Raw genomic sequence first — 16,967 nt, forward strand, 5'->3', positions numbered from 1 at the left:
ATAAACAAACAAACGCAAAGATCTGCTTATGTAATACATTAGGCATCACTGAAAAATCAAACACCCAATTGTTTATTTACATTTTGAGGCACTGTAGGCCATCTAGTAATATTATTTCTAATGACTTGAAGTTTTCAAGAAACTTGAAAAGGTGGCCATACACGGGCAGATAATGCTGCAGATATCGTTAGTTTAGATCAATTTGACAGCTAATCTGCCCGTGTATGGAGGCTTCCGTCGGGTCTTTCCGATCGATATCTGGACATGATATCGATCGGGATGGTTTGCTTTTTCTCCCGACTGACCAGTCGGAGCCCAATGCGCTTGTCGTAATCCTACTAACCGCAATCTCACTCGTGCAGAATCTCTGGCATTAGAACAACTTCAGAACGATAAGGATATTGTTAGTCGTCCAGCAGATAAAGGGAGTGCTTTTGTCATCATGAATTCCAATGATGATATTGGTGAAGCTTTGTGTCAGTTTAGCGACCCTAACCCTTATACTCCCCTAAGTACTAATCCTACTAAGAAATACCAAGAAATTCTCTTTCAACTTGTAGATAATGCTAAAGATATATCCATTATAACTCAAGAAACAGCTGATTATCTAAAGCTTCCATTTCCAGTAAAGGTTCTGTTTTCCAGATCCATCAACCAGAACATCCACAATTGGGTAGAACAATTATTGCATGTATGGGATCCCTGGGTGAACCCTTGTCCGAACTAGTAGACAACCCCTGGAGATTACCAGGATATTTTAAAGATTGTTCTCATCTCATCAATAGACTGAATGATTTTCATTGGGATTCCTCTTGTTGTTGGGGTACTATTGATGTCTCTTCTTTGTATTCATCTATTCCAAACCATTTCGGCCTAAAGGCTATTGTATACAAACTGCTGCTACACACGGCAAATCTTTTTGTCCCTCTTTCTATTTCCAAAATGTTGGGAGGTATCTTACAAGTTATAGGAAACCCTAAAGACACTTCACTGCTTATTCTGCCATTTATGATACCATTTGGCTGGCCACAGTCCACACAGTCTTGCAATAAAATAGGAGCCCAATGGGAGGTGATTGGAAGCACTAAGTGAGAATGTGGCTACGGAGGAAAGGCTACAACTGCACTCTGAGCTAGTAGCACATCAGGGGTCATTAAATACCCTGGGTGCACAAGTGCACAAGAGCACATTGTAGTGCTTATTTACACAGCATTTGCTCCCCCAGGGTTGCTGTTCTCTTTACTGAGGATGGGATAAAAAAATGCAATGCTCAGTGTAGAGAGCAGCACAATGATGAGTTGCCTCCCACTGGGTCAAACATTTCTCATATTAAAAAATGGATATTTGTATTCAAGAAATAATATTTGTAGCTGCTGCTTGGACAGATAAAAATTAATTTAAAAAATAATTATTTTTACTCTATAGTCCTTTAATGAGTATTTCACAAAAATGTAACAGATGATGCTCTGCCTTGTGGGATATCAGCTTTCATAATGAGTATATATATTACAAATCCTTGTCAAAAAGTGCTGAGGAAGATGGCTATATGGTTTGCCAGAATATAAATAGTCACTTGATCAGAGGAATTGATTTTTCCATGCAACACTAACAGAAAAAAAAGATAACTTTCTTAAGAAGTATAGTTTGATGGTATTTGCTAAGTAACACTTGTTTTTATATCTCCATGTATGTGGGCTGTATTCATACACATTTCTTATCACTCATTCCTCCCACCTCACTCCAGATGTCCAACTGGATCCAATAAGCAAAAATTAACCTCTGCACTGAGAAAGAATTGCAGTCTTTTCAAAGATTCCTCCCACCACACAGCATCCATCCACATATACCGAATAAATCTCAAATCTGCTTGCACACAAAATCCCAAAGAACACTTATTGGCAAATTAGGAGCATTACGAAGAGGAAAGACTCATTTTAAGGTCTTTTATAATTAGAGTGCAAAATGATCTCAGACATCAGCTCTGACTACCCATTGCCAAATAACGGACTCTCAAGTAGCAGTGGGTCAGTTTGAGGCTAGTGCGAGAGTGACACAATGTGACACTAGAATAGCAGAAAATTGGCTCATTCCCTTTTGTTTAGAAATATTAAAATGAAGCAGCTGTTTCTCAAAGAATAAGCCATTGTGCAGGCACGGCAAGAGAAAAATGTAAAATGTGGGAATGTAAAATCAGGGTTGGACCATAAATTGATAAGGAGGTCGGGCAAGCCATCTGCTTGGGACAATACATGCTACAAGAAGCTACTGGCTTGGCCTGAAGAAGCCAAGTTGGCAGCTATGGGACTATGTATGGGCAGATTTAAATGTGACAGTATTTAAAGGAGAAGGAACGCTACCAAAGCAGTTTATTGCCAATAGATTAGTCACAACAGTGCATGCAAGAACGCTATTTTTTAGAACGCTTTTCCATACCTGAGTAATCAGCTCTCTGTTTAGGATAGCAGCTTCCATATTAGCTTGCTGTGTCATCACTTCCTGCCTGAGTCTCCCTGTTTGCTCATAGCTCTGAGTTCAGATTACAACAGGGAGGGGAGAAGGAAGGGGGACAGGAGCAAACCGAGCATGCTCAAGCCCAAGTCCATGCGATTTAAGATGAAAACAGCAAGTCTGATACAGAAGCCCATGTGTACACAATAGAAGAACAGAAATGCAGTGTTTCTTTTGACAGAGGACTCTGAGCAGCATTACTTTGAGGGTTTACTGGTGTATTTATAAAGACCTTTCTAATAAAACTTACTTAGTGTTTCCTGCTTCTCTAAGATCTGAGACCCAGATAGAAATGTAACTGATTCAGGTTTTCATTATTTCACATTTCTTTTTTAAATATTTTTATTTGTAGAATTTTGAATAAACAATAGCAGTTGTAACGATGCAATATCATTCAACATAATACATTTGATCGTCAAGTGATGTCGATTATAACCAACATATTGATGTTGCATTCTTAACCAGAACAAATATACAGTGGGGAGATATCCCAATAGTGAATTTTTAGCAGTTCCATATGTTTTGATAACACGCTGTAACGTTCAAACCACTTAATAATGAGTCAGCACCAGTTTGTCATTATTAAAAGGAAAAGATAAACATAAATAAATAAAAATAGAAAAAGGAAAAAGTTGCCCTAAAGGCTTAAACTAGAAACCAAAAATTCAATAATAATGGTTTTGTGGAGAGATGTTGTTAAGCAAGAGATTGCATGTCCATGGCTTGGTTATAGCAGATATAAGAGATAATAGATAAACAGCATTCTTTACATATGACATAAATTATTGTTATTTAGTGTTCCACCCAAAGTGTGAAGTGAAACATATCTCCCCAATGAACTCTATTACAACAGTCAAATTCTAGAACCACACCTATATATTCTGGCTGTATTTTACTGGGTACATGTGTTTTTAACATGAGGGCAATGTAAAATCCCCAAGCATTCTGGATAACAAGTCCCATAACTGTACTTGTGAATCTTGCTTACTGGGGAGGCCTAAGAAGACCATTTTCTTTTAATGTATAGCTCCCAAAATATCAAAATATCCCTGTGTACTAGAATGGTGAATTTACAGTATGTTACATAAAATGATTGATGGTAATAATAAAAGAGAAGAAATTAAAGTAGCAGACAATTTAATTTAAGTTAAATAGAGAGTTGCCTACATGATATCAACAGAGAAAGAGGAACCGCTAGCATATGACATTTGGAAAAAACAAACAGTATTTTAACAAGTGTTGAGTTTATTACTAGAAAATTAAAGATTATGACAATAGAATCTGTTCTGTATAAATTAATGCAAATTATTTTAAGATAAGACAAGTAAGTGGGAGTAAGCAGTGGTTATTCAGAAGGTATGATGGTGAAAAAGGACACCAAAATCAATAATTTCATATGGGTTAATCAGGGGCGGAACTACCGGGGGAGCAGGGGGTGCGAGCAGGCCAGGGCCTGCACCCCCTCAGGGCCCCCCGGCAGTCCAAGTGCCGCATATTTCCGGGCCAGTTCCGGGTGTACGGAGGGGGGCGGGGGCCCGGCTGCGCGTCCTGCGCCAGGGCCCGCCCCCCTCTAGTTCCGTTCCTGGGGTTAATATGCAGTAGAGGGAATTATAACAATGAGTAACTGTTACGTGGGTAAAGAAAAAACAACAAAAAAAAAAAATACGGAAACAGATAATCACATTAGAAAAACAGGACATAGATATGAAGAGAGAATCAGTTACAAGAACTGAAGATTATCCCATTATGCACTTCAAATAATGATGATGGGGGCATCAAAACTAAGTTGGCCAAAAACAAAAGCCTGCACCACCTTATGCTCCTTTATTTACAGGGCGTGGGTGCATACATCCCAACTGTCCCGTTTTTCACGGGACAGCCTCGATTTTGAAAGCTCAACCCGCAGTCCCTGATTGTTACTGAAATATCCTGACTTTCTCTTTGATCTCCTGCACAGATCAGCCAGAAAAAGACACAATGTTTCTAAAACTTAATTGGCTTTTGGAGAGCCCAGAATATGTGGCAGGTGCACTTCAATACTTTTGTAACAATTTTAGATAAGCAAAAAAACAATTTAAAATAAGCAGGTCTCATGGGGTAACTGTGACTTGCAGCTTAAGGGCAATTCACATTCATTAGCAAAACTGTAATAACACAAAAAACACAGAAATGTGTTCAAACTTTCATAACATGCCACATTTTGTAAAATGAACATGGTAATTGGGGGGGTGTCCACAAAAATGGGGGGGGGTCAAAAAATTCCCCGTGCTGCAAATCTTTTTGTAACTCTTTCTATTTCCAAAATGTTGGGAGGTATGTGTGTGCCCAATCAAGGCCCTCAATAGTTCTTAATCCAACCTAACAAATGTACATAGGCACCTGTTATTGTTGGATTGTTGGCTCTTGGGACAACCGGATTTGCCTACCACAAAAATCTGACCTTGACAAATGTTCTTAAAGTGAGTGTGAGAAAAAACTAACCAGAACATTTTTCTATGTGAGCATTCACCTTAGTTGATCTTTCACAGGTAACAACAGCATTCCTTGCTGCAATTAAGGATGCACCAAATCCGTACTTTTTGTTACATTTGCCCGAATATCAAATTCATCAGGATTTGGCAAATCAGTATAATTTGCCAAATCCTGGAAAAAAATGGCAAACTAAAAGAAACCAGCACCTTCTTTCATCATGGGATTTAAATGTTTCAGATTCAGTTTATACGGGCACTCAGAATCTTGCCACAGTAGGTTCCGATTCTTAAAGGAGAAGGAAAGTCTGTTAGAACATGGGGTGCCATATGTTAGGCACCCCCAAGTGACTGTATTGACTTACCTGAAACCCTGGGCCGGTGCTCTTGTCGGCAGAAAACTGCACTGGCCTGGGGTTATACCAGTGAGCACCACGGAGAGATCTTCTTCCTGATTCCTTTTTCTTTGTGTGGTTGCGCATGAGCAGTAGAACGAAAAACTGAAATTTAACTAAAAAGTCGGCTATTTCGTTCTACTGCGCATGCGTTTACCCGGGGAAATTTGAAGAAAGAAGATCTCTCCGTGGTGATTGCTATAAAAACCTCAGGCTGGTGCAGTTTTCTGCTCATAGGAGCACCGGCCCAGGGTTTCAGGTAAGTCAATACAATCACTTTGGGGTGCCTAACATTTGGCACCCCCAACTACTAACAGACTTTCCTTCTCCTTTAAGCATTTTGAACAAATTCTGGGATTCAGTGCATCCCTAGTTGCAATAAATGTTAATATTGCTATTGTTTGAAAGGAATAGTAAGACACGGTAGGTCACTCTCATATCCATATATCATATTTTAACTTCTTTTTAATAGAAAATAAATAGAAGGTAATCCCTGTTTATAAATTAAGTTGTACATTCCTATGATGAAAATACATGTGGCTTCAATATATTGTTCCCTGCCACTGTACCAAGAGAAGTGGGCCATTATTTTTCCATACTAGTTATAACATACCCACTAATTGCTGCAGAAGATTTATGTGGCTGCTTAAAATTCTGTGACAGAGATTTTAGAACTCAAAAAATTACTAGTAATGGTTCAACAAAAATAAAAAGTAAATATAAATTACAGGATCTTTTGATGAAAATGTTTTATTTAATGAAATTACATATGAAATAAACCCTACTTTTTTCAGACCACTACTAGTCTAAAAGCTTTTTTCAAAACCGATAGTGTCAAGTACCCAGCCAAGTTAAACGTTCAGTGCAATTTAAAAGTTAAAGTTATGTTTAAAAAAAAAAAAAAAGCTGTTTTCCTTTTCTCCTTTCTCAGCAAGTTGACTAAAAATGTGCATAAGGACAATGGCAAATAACCTTTTTTTAATCCCCATTACTTGTAGCTGCAGTCAATTCTCCCTCTAATCATCACTAGATCGCTTCCCAATGAGATGAATGTGAAGCACTGTGGGGGATGCCCAAATAGCGTGTATACTCACTTTAATAAGAAAATATCATCAGTGGGTAGCAGGAATCAAAATATTCACTATTTCATTGCCCTAAAACATCAAGCAGAGCCTTGGCCTGCATAACATAGTCTTTTCAAATGAAATGCAATTAAAAATTAATAAGCACAAAAATAATTAAAACCAATTTGAATGCAAGTATTGGTTTCTCTCATCCTCTTGTTCTCTGCAGGGAGATATATGGAGCTTTCTCCTGCCTTAATTAAGAGCAGATATAAAGGAGGCCTAGTTTCTGTGCTCTGCATGAAATACTACATGGTTTTACAACTGCCAGATGTGCATTTATTAACGTGCCCCACTAAGCTGAAAAAGAGCACATGTACTAAGGGAAAGCAACGATACAATAATATGGCTGTAGGGGAGATGATGAAACAGCTTTAGCCTTCAGAATAAATTTTTCTAGCAAAAACTAAAAAAGTTCCAGGTTCTGTGCATCAAGCAGAACAGTAATATAAACTAGGTAGGAGACAGGAGATTATACTCTATATAAAGTAATGCTCTGACAACACAATGAATACAGTGGCGAATAAAGATTACGGATCTATAAATAAATACCCTAAATAATGTGAGCTGTGAAATATTTGGATATTCCAAAAGAAAAGACCTTCTGTTTATAATTGGAAGGTTCTAGTAAATACATGTAATATTTTTTCACCCTTAGTTCTCTCGTGTACATTAACAAAATCCTATTTATACATGCAAAATAATTTACCAATAAGAAAAGAATAAGAATATTATTATATATAATATAGTATAATTATTATTAAACAGTATATAAGTACAACATCTGGCTAGTATCTGAATATCAAAATCTGGACAGCTATAGTTGGGCAGTTTTATACATTTTTATTATACTGTTATAACTTTTTGGAACCCCAAAGTGAAAAGGGCTTTCCTTGTCCTTAAAAGGACAGGTAAAGAGGTACAGGTATGGGACCTATTATCCAGAATAGTTGCGACCTGTGGTTTTCTGGACAGATCTTTCCGTAATTTGGATCTTCATACGTCAAGTCTACTAGAAAATCATGTAAACATTAAATAAACCCAAAAGGCTGGTTTATGTCCTATAAGGATCAATTATATCTTAGATTGGATAAAGTACAAGCTAATGTTTTAATATTACAGAGAAAAAGGAAATAATTTTTCAAAATTTGGATTATTTGGATAAAATAGAGTCTATGGGAGATGGCCTTTCTGTAATTAGGAGCTTTCTGGACAATGGGTTTCCAGATAACGGATCCCGTACCTGTACATAAAACATAAAGCTAGGTTTAGGACTATATCGGAACAGCATTAGCATTTTCTCCATCAACACTTTTCTGCTAGACACTTTCCTTGCACATACTGTATGAGGTTGGGTACTCATTAGAAACTTACATTTGCATTTAAAATTAGGCTGCTGGCCCTGGGGAGTTGAGGAAGTCTCAATGTGCTATACTGCACGACTACAATTCCAAGCATGCTATTGGGCTCTTACACATGAGCGTTCGCTCATGTGTGGTGGCTTTCTGATGCATTCCTCTGCACAGCAGTGCAGGAGTTTAGGACTATATAAAGGGGTGGTTCACCTTCAAACAACTAGTTGTTTTCATATAGATCACCAGAAATAAAGACTTTCTATTTTCTATGTGTGACAGTTTTTCTAATTTTGATGTGTAAAGTGTCATTTTTCCACCTTCTAAAGCAGCCCTGGGAGGGGGGGTCGCCGACCCTATTAACTGTTCTAAATTGATACATTTAGTTGATACATTTTTTATCATTGTCCCTGCTGAGCAGAATCCCTGGGTTTCATTAAAGGCAGCTGTTAGAATTGATACAATAGTTTCTAATACTCCAGAGATGCTGCTGAGAAATGTATCAACTAAATGTAGCAAAATTGTAACAGTTTAGAGTCTGCACCTGAATTACGGAGCTGTCAGACTGAAACAACAGAGACACCAACATTCAACTTTAAACTTTTGGAAAAACAGTAAAAAATAAGTAATGGAAAGTAATTGAAAAAAGGTCTTTATTTCTGGGGAACAATCTAAAAACAACTGAAAAGGAAAAAGTGTTTGGAAGGTGAACAACCCCTTTAAGGAAGTCTATTATTTTCAATGCAGGTTGTACTGGTGGGGCCAAACTGAACCACCAAAAGCATGAGTGCATGATAGCCTGTGTGCAAGAGCCCTAAATAATTGACAAAATGTTGGTTCACGGATTACTCCTTCAGATTAAATCAACATTAAAGTGTGGTTGTTGAATTTCAAAAGCATTGTTAAATCCGGAGTAGTAAGCTAAAGCAAGTCGGAATTGGTTTTGCCAGTCTTAATGCACTTGTATTGGTCAAATCTAGTTTCTCATAGTAACTATGGTTTACTAAAACCAGCTCTGTGAATTCTCTCATTATGGGTTGTACAGTAATTAAAAAGGTCCTCCAGCCAGAAATTGTATAATAAAACAATATGAAATTGTAAGCAAGTCTATAATGACATTTAGCATCACATGGTGTGCCAAGTTGTTGAGCCCTGGGTGAGCACATAGAATGTCTTTGCTTCAGAACATCTTTTCTTTCGCTCCAGCAGGTGTAGGTACAGTAAATGCCTAAAATATGGAGGTGCTCCTAAGAAAAGCTCCAATGATTCTAGGCACTTACTTATTAACCTTGGCGGATTTTTTGAAGAAGATGAGAGCTGGACAAAGGACAACTTGCTACCCCTTGGTGATTCTACGTTTTGTTCTCCTTAAAGAAAAACAAAATGTATAATAACAGGGTTGAAGAGGGCAACATTTTAGGCCCACCTCCAGTAACTATAGTAGAAGTCTTCTTTTGTTCTTCTCTGGGAAGGCACATTTGCAATAGCACTTCAATGTATTAAGTTGGCTTTTTAATCTACTGCACACATGCCTGCTTGGGCTGGGAGAGAAGAAGACAGAATGGGAAGGAAATGCCGCATATGAGCTTCTACAGAAATAACCCAGGCCCCAGGGTATCAGGTAAGTGATAATAATTACTGGGGGTGGATAATATTTTGGCACCTCCCAGTGATTTACACCTTTACTTCTCCTTTAATCCAGGATTCATTGACAGCTAGACCCATTGGTAGCAATTATTGCAATTACAGGTATGAGACCTGTTATCCAAAATGCTTGGGACCGGAGGTTTTCTGGATAAGAGATCTTTCCAGAATTTGGATCTTCATACCTTAAGTCTACTAAAAAATGTAAACATTCATTAAACCCAATAGGATTGTTTGCCTCCAATATGGATGGTTGTATCTCAGGATCAAGTTCAAGGTATTAGAAAAGGGAATCTAGGGAAAGTTGCTGGATATCAGATCCCATACCTGTAACAGATCTATGCAAATATTTAGCAGCCATCTGAACAAAAGGCAAACCCATTTAGCAAATTTATCAAAAATCTAATTTTTGAATTTTAACATTTTTTTCTACTTTGAAAAAAATTCATTTCTAAGTGCATATTTTAATAAACTTGATTGTATAAGGGCATAAAAAAAAAACTCAACGATAGTGAAATCACATTGCAACCATATATATATATATATATATATATATATATATATATATATATATATATATATATATATATATATATATATATATATATATATATATAATATTGCAGAGTCCTACTACAACAAATATTTCTTGACAGGTAGTTTCATTTTTTTAACGTGCTCTGAATGTGGACATTACTGTTTCAGTTTGGTTTAGTATTTTTTTTTATAAATCCTGCAATTATGGATTTTTAAATTTTTAATAATAATAATTGCTGTCTGAAGCACAACTCCAAACAACACTGAATATGGCATTGTTAGCTGCTTCTCACTGCACTCAAAGCAATACATGTCTTGTCTAGGATTGAACTGCCATTAGAAGAGCTATCAAGCTTCTGGGTGACTTTCTGGCATTGAGCTACCAATAATTAAAAACTCCACAGGCTGACGGCACTTCTGAATAAGTTTATTGGAAAAAACTGCTGTAAACCGCCTAACGCGTTTCGGGATTGTATCCCTTAATCATAGGCTCTATGATAATGATACCAATAACTAAGCTTTCTTTTAACAAGTCCAGTGTATGATTATAAAAGTATAGTTAGCAGAGTTTTTTGGACATCTCATACAAATTGTTATGTGATTATTATGAGGGTTAGGTCTCTGGGAAAAGGTTTTACATTATGACATAAAGAGGCAAAATACTTTCTGAATGATAATACAGGTACGGGACAGGTTATCTAGAATGTTTGGGACTTGAGTGTTTCCACAGTTTTGATCTCCTTACCTTAAAGGGATACTGTCATGGGGAAAAAAATGTTTTCAAAATGAATCAGTTAATAGTGCTGCTCCAGCAGAATGCTGCACTGAAATCCATTTCTCAAAAGAGCAAACAGATTTTTTTATATTCAATTTTGAAATCTGACATGGGGCTAGACATATTGTCAATTTCCCAACTGCCCCAAGTCATGTGACTTGTGCTCTGATAAACTTAATTCACTCTTTACTGCTGTACTGCAAGTTGGAGCGATATCACCTCCTCCCTCCCCCCCCCCAGCAGCCAAACAAAAGAACAAAGGGAAGGTAACCAGAAAACAGCTCCCTGGTAGATCTAAGAACAACACTCAATAGTAAAAACCCAAGTCCCACTAAGACTCCTTCAGTTATATTGAGAAGGAAAAACAGCAGCCTGCCAGAAAACATTTCTCTCCTAAAGTACAGGCACAAGTCACATGACTAGGGGCAGCTGGGAAATTGACAAAATGTCTAGCCCAATGTCAGATTTCAAAATTGAATATATAAAAATCTGTTTGCTCTTTTGAGAAATGGATTTCAGTGCAGAAGTCTGCTGGAGTAGCACTATTAACTGATGTGTTTTGAAAAAAACATGTTTTCCAATGACAAGATCCCTTTAAGACTACTAAAAAAATAATCAAACCCAATAGGATTATTTTTATACTAAATTACATTTTCTTTCATTCTTACTTGCCTTTTTTCAGCAATCAGTACTTATTAACCAATGTAATATGATACAGCTCCATAACCCAATGTCTTTATAATCTTCTCAACTAAATTCTGCTCATATACACTGATTGGGGGCTGTCCAACTGGAGTTCTGCAAACCAGATGTGTCCCAAATCCACCCTCACAACATTAGATTGTATTTGTTAAAGCCCAAAAGACTCTGGTGCATGATATCATACTTTTAACAAGTGTAGTTCACATTTATTTACTAACGATTAAAATGTTTCAGTCTTCTAGTGATAGATTGAGTATTGGGCAACATGGAACCCTCTAGAAGTTGTTGGTGTACATCTCCAAGCCTTAAGATGGCCATACACTGTAAGATCTGCTAATTGGGCGAGGAGGGCGATATTGGGCTAATCCGATCATTCAGTTCTAGGACCAAACGATCAGATTACTACAGGAATACCAGCTGACAGGACCAGCCAATGCAGTCCTCAGTTGGGTGTGAAAATCAACCTGTCTGATGGACATCTGGCTGATTTTTGGCCAGATATCAGTCAGCGAGGTCCAGGGGCGTAACCATACCTCCCAACTGTCCCGTTTTCAACGGGACAGTACTGCTTTTGACAGCTCAACCCGCTGTCACGGATTTGTACTGATTCTCTTTGAACTGCTGCAAGGAACAGCCAGAAACAGATACAACGTTTCTAACTTAATTGTGTCTTGGCAGACAACCCAGAATAGATACTTGACATACTTACATACTGTAACAGTTTGATAAGATAAGAACTTAGACTCACAGCTTAAAAGGCAATTCATCTTCATTTGCAAAACTGTAATAACATATAAAAACCACAGAAATGTGTTCAAACTTTCATAACCTGCCAAATTATGTAAAATGAACATGGTAATTAGGGGGTGTGGCCACATAAATGGGCGTGGCCACAAAGATTGGCGCCAAATCTTTTTGTCCCTCTTTCAGTTTCCTAAATGTTGGGAAGTATAGGCATAACTACCAGGGGTGCACCTCCTTGGGGCCCTCCGGACTCTTGGGCCAATGCGAAGGTGCACAGAAAACTACGTCCAGAGGGGGTGGGGGCCCGGCTGCAAGGCCTGCACCTGGGCCCGACCCTCCTTAGTTACGTTACTGGAGAGGCACATCACACATTGGCAGATAAGTAGCCGAATCTGCAACTTAAATCTTTCTATGTATGGCCACCTTTAGGTTGTTGGAAGGATGCAGGAAATTATTCTGAGAGCCACATATTTGGCATCCCTAGTACAGACCTTGATAAACCACCAATGAACTTGCAGGAGAGCATCTGGCCAACAATATCAGTGACTGTAATGACATTTGCTCTTACTGCATGATCTTTCCTTAAAGGAACAGTAACACCAAAAAAATTAAAGCGTTTTAAAGTAATGAGAATATCATGTACTGCTGCCCTGCACTGGTAAAACTAGTGTGTTTGCTTCGTAAACACAACTATAGTAAATAAACAAGCTTCTGAATAGCAATGGTGGAAATTGAAAAAAGGCTATATGGCACAGGTTAAATAGTGGATAACAGATAAGCTCTGTAGTACATAATGGTGTTATCAGCTATCTGCTGTGTAACTTGAGCCTTTTCTCCTTTGAATGGCTGCCCCCATTGCTACACAGCAGCTCATTTGTATAAACAATAGTAGTGTTTCTGAAGCAAACAACAGTTTTACCAGTGCAGGGCAACACTGCCTTATATTTCTATTACTTTATAACACTTTCATTTTTTGATGTTATTGTTCTTTTAACTTGGAGTTCAGGATGGTCCTAAAATGTTGTCCACATTATCATTTACAGGAAAGCTGCCTACTTCTCCCTAAACCTTTTAATCCTTCCCTGTTTACGTTTGGCTGCAAATGCCCAAGCGGTCACTCCAATAACATAATACAAAGCCTTATTCTGATCCTTAAAGCTAAATAGGACAACAGTGAAATCATTCACTGAATAGAAAATGCAGCTTGTACACATCTGATATATATCTTTTAGGGTAGAGGAGTGCATTAGTTCCCAAGGAATGACTGGAGAAGAGTGTATCCATGCAGCAGCAGCACACACATACACACAATGGCACACACACACACAAAATTGTACACACACACACACTGGCACACACACACACTTGTACACACACACTGGCAAACACACACTGACACACACACACACAGAGTAGTGAGAGGACAGCAGCGTGCCCCAGTGCTTAGGGATAAAGGAGGCAGATGGCACTGAGCTAAGGGAATAATAAAGCTGCAGACACTCACCCAGAAGATGACATTGAAGCCGAATATGAAGTACTTGATGCAGCAGCTGACCTCGGGTCCCTTGTAGTGCTTGCCAGACATGCTGCCGGAACATGAAGGCAGATTCCCAGGCTGGCAGCGAGGGGGGTCAGGACTGACTGCCCGGGATGGAGCCAGGTGGAAGCAGTAGATCAGGCCCACAGATCTAGTCGAACCAAAGCAGCTCCTCCCGGGCACCGTGTGCAATGGCTCTCTTATACTGCTGAGGCTCTGGAGCTCTTCTGGGCAATGTGTGCAGCGCTGTGTGGAAAGCAAGTGTACGCGGGGAATGAAAGTGCCGCTTTGCTTTATATGGGTAGGAGTATAATTCCTCCGTGCATACAGCCGCGTGAGTTGCAGCCACTGTGTTTATATGTCCCTCCTGCTCAGCTGCTGATGGATCAGCTCCAGACCGATGACACCACCAGACTGACCGACCGGCATTAGCTCTGTCAGCGCATAGGCTCCTCCCTCGCTTTACACGCCCTCTGATATAGCCCCGCCCACTGATGCCTTATCTGTGCCCTCGCGCGCTCCCATCTTGCTATATGTACTTTCTATTCGCACTATCTACGTACTGTACCAAATCATTGTACAACTGGGAGACCTCTTCCTCACTGGTTTCACAATTTTAGGGCAGAGACACATGGGGAGATTGAAACTTCAGACGATTTCGGTAAACGAATTGCGACGAGTGCCATCCCGTAGGCGATTTATATCTTAGCCGGCGGGAAGTCAGTGGAGGCAGTTCTGGAAAATTAGTGGCCCGAAGAAGAGGAGTTTTGTTGCCAGACGACTAATCTCCCTGAGTCTCCCTGTGTGCCCTGACCCTTAGTCGCCTAGCGACAAATAGCCTCTTCTTTGGGCAACTAATCTCCCTGAATTGCCTTAGCACTGGCTAGAATTGAAATCGCCAGCGGGATGCCACTCAAGCTCTTCATTTTCCAAAATCTCCCGAAGTTTCCTCGTGAAGCAACTTCTGTCGACTTCGGAAAACAAACACTCCGAGTGCCATCCCGGATAAAGGAGCCCAGGGCGACTAATCTCCCTGAATCTCCACATGTGTCTCTGCCCTTACAGTTATTGGTATAAAACTTTACCTGTAAATTGATCAGTCTGGTGCTCAAAATGAGGGAAAATTAGAAGTTACATGGAGTGAAACTGAAAGGCTTGTATTTTTAAAAAAATCAGAATTACTATGTAAAAAAATTACAACTCTCTTGGTTCTGATGCAACAGTTGAAACATGTAATTGGTTCCAATATTAGTGTGAGGGCACTTTTAGACTGTATAACAACATACCTCTCAACATGGGAAAAATGTAAAGAGGGACAAAAACATCAGCTGCACAGCACGGCTAAATTCTTACCACACCCATTTTATGGGCACACCCCCTAATTACCATGTTCATTTTACAAAATTTGTCAGGTTATGAAAGTTTGAACACATTTCTGAGAGGTTTAGGGAATGTTTTATATGTTATAACAGTTTTGCTAATAAAGGTGAAATTACCCTTTAAACTGTCGGTTTCCACTAGAGACCTGCTTATTTGAAATAGTTACAATTGTTTCTTTGCTTATCTAAAATTGTTACAAATGTATCGAAATGCAGCCTCCGTGTTCTGGGCTTGATGCCAAAAAGCCTGTTTTAATTAAGGTATCTTTTTCTGGAATCAGTGCACGAGATCAAAGAAAAACTCGGGACATTTCAGTAAGAAACTGTCCCACAGAAAACAGGATAGTTGGGAAGTATGTAACAATACCCCTGTCTACCAGGCCCGGATATGTGGAGAGGCCATCAAGGCCTAGGACGGCAGGATTTTAGGGGGCTGCATGCTGCCCAACCACAACCACATTGGTTCAGAAACACTGGGGATGCTCAGGAGATAAGATTTTTTACATTTCCTGTGCACCAATCCCCATTTTTCTGGTCCCGATGATGAAAATTTGATCGAATAAAAGGGGATGGGAAGGGGCGATGAACAACAGCAGGCCTAGGGGCGCCCACTATGTAAATCCGGCCCTGCTGTCTACACTCACCACTCCTGCACTTGGACAGGGTCAGGATAGCTCACAAGAGAGCACAACTGCACAGGTGCCTACACGAGAACAATGGCGTCGCTGGTTAAAAATACTGAAATTCTCAGGCGGAGGGTGCTCAGAGGGGGATCTGTTTCCTCAGTAGAGACCCATGAGTATGTGCAGGGAGGGAGGTTATCACAGGACCCAGACCTCTGAAGTTACTCCCCAGCCTGAATTTAATTACCACACACCCCTAGGCCTCAGTTACCAACTCATTGTCCTCTCCCCTTCATGTGCATGTGCAAATTTCCCTCATAGGGTTGGCATATGGTTGGGTGGGTATTTGGCAAACGGGAGATTTCAAAATACAAATCAAATCTCCTGCATGTCACAGTACTTCGGACATTATTTATATGTGGCTGGGCAGCATCCTGCAGCTCTACACCCAGGACTTTTTGGCCTTCCCACAAAATCCAGGCCTGGCTACTCCCCAGCTTTTCACCCTGCCAATGTTCTCACTTTGCCTCATGGCAGAAGCACCTGTGTATGTGTAACCATGCAAAATGGTTAGACACTGTTTTTAAAAAGGGACATGCTTAGTGTAAAAATATATACATAAGGATGTGCACCTGGTGGCACAGGGCATGGCATGGCATGCTGAACAGAAATGTATTAGCTGGCTAGGATTCAGGACTGATTCCTGGCTTGTGCATGAATGTGTATAAATCAGACAATGCACTGACCTCTGCTCCCTCTTATGTCTGCACCAAGAGGTATAGAGAGTATAAAAATGCAGACTGTTAGGCTTAGTGAAATGGCTCAGTGATTTGTAAATATATATATTCTAGATGAATGAAGGAAGACAAGCTGTGGCAGCTATAGCTCTGTCAGAACATACAATAACATCCTTGTGCAGCATAAATATGCCAATAGGCATTATTATAATAATTATCATGCTCTATAAAAAAAGCCTGGCAGCAGGGATAAGTAAAACTATATATATATTCCAAGAAGTCATCCAAGCCCCTTTAAAGGCATGAAATAAATAAAATGCAAGCAATGCAGCTAGTTATGGGCGGCGGATTCACAAATTTATTTGCCAGTGGCAAATCGCGGGAATTCGCTGCGAATTTGCGCCTGTCTAATAAATTCGCCCATCACTAAATGCAGCCCCTG

The 16,967-nt window shown here is 39.4% G+C and overlaps 1 protein-coding gene across 1 annotated transcript in view; it reads right to left on the reverse strand.

Annotated features, from left to right (window-relative positions):
• The window catches only part of tspan5.S (tetraspanin 5 S homeolog), a 62,439-nt gene extending 48,248 nt beyond the window's left edge, over window positions 1-14,191 (reverse strand). Inside the window, 1 exon segment of the mRNA NM_001090505.1 lies at window positions 13,754-14,191. Coding sequence (NP_001083974.1) covers window positions 13,754-13,834 — 81 coding nt within the window. The 5' untranslated portion in view covers window positions 13,835-14,191.
• Window positions 14,192-16,967: the final 2,776 nt, after the last annotated feature.

This window comes from Xenopus laevis, chromosome 1S (genome assembly GCF_017654675.1).
Source record: "Xenopus laevis strain J_2021 chromosome 1S, Xenopus_laevis_v10.1, whole genome shotgun sequence".
NCBI lineage: Eukaryota > Metazoa > Chordata > Amphibia > Anura > Pipidae > Xenopus > Xenopus laevis.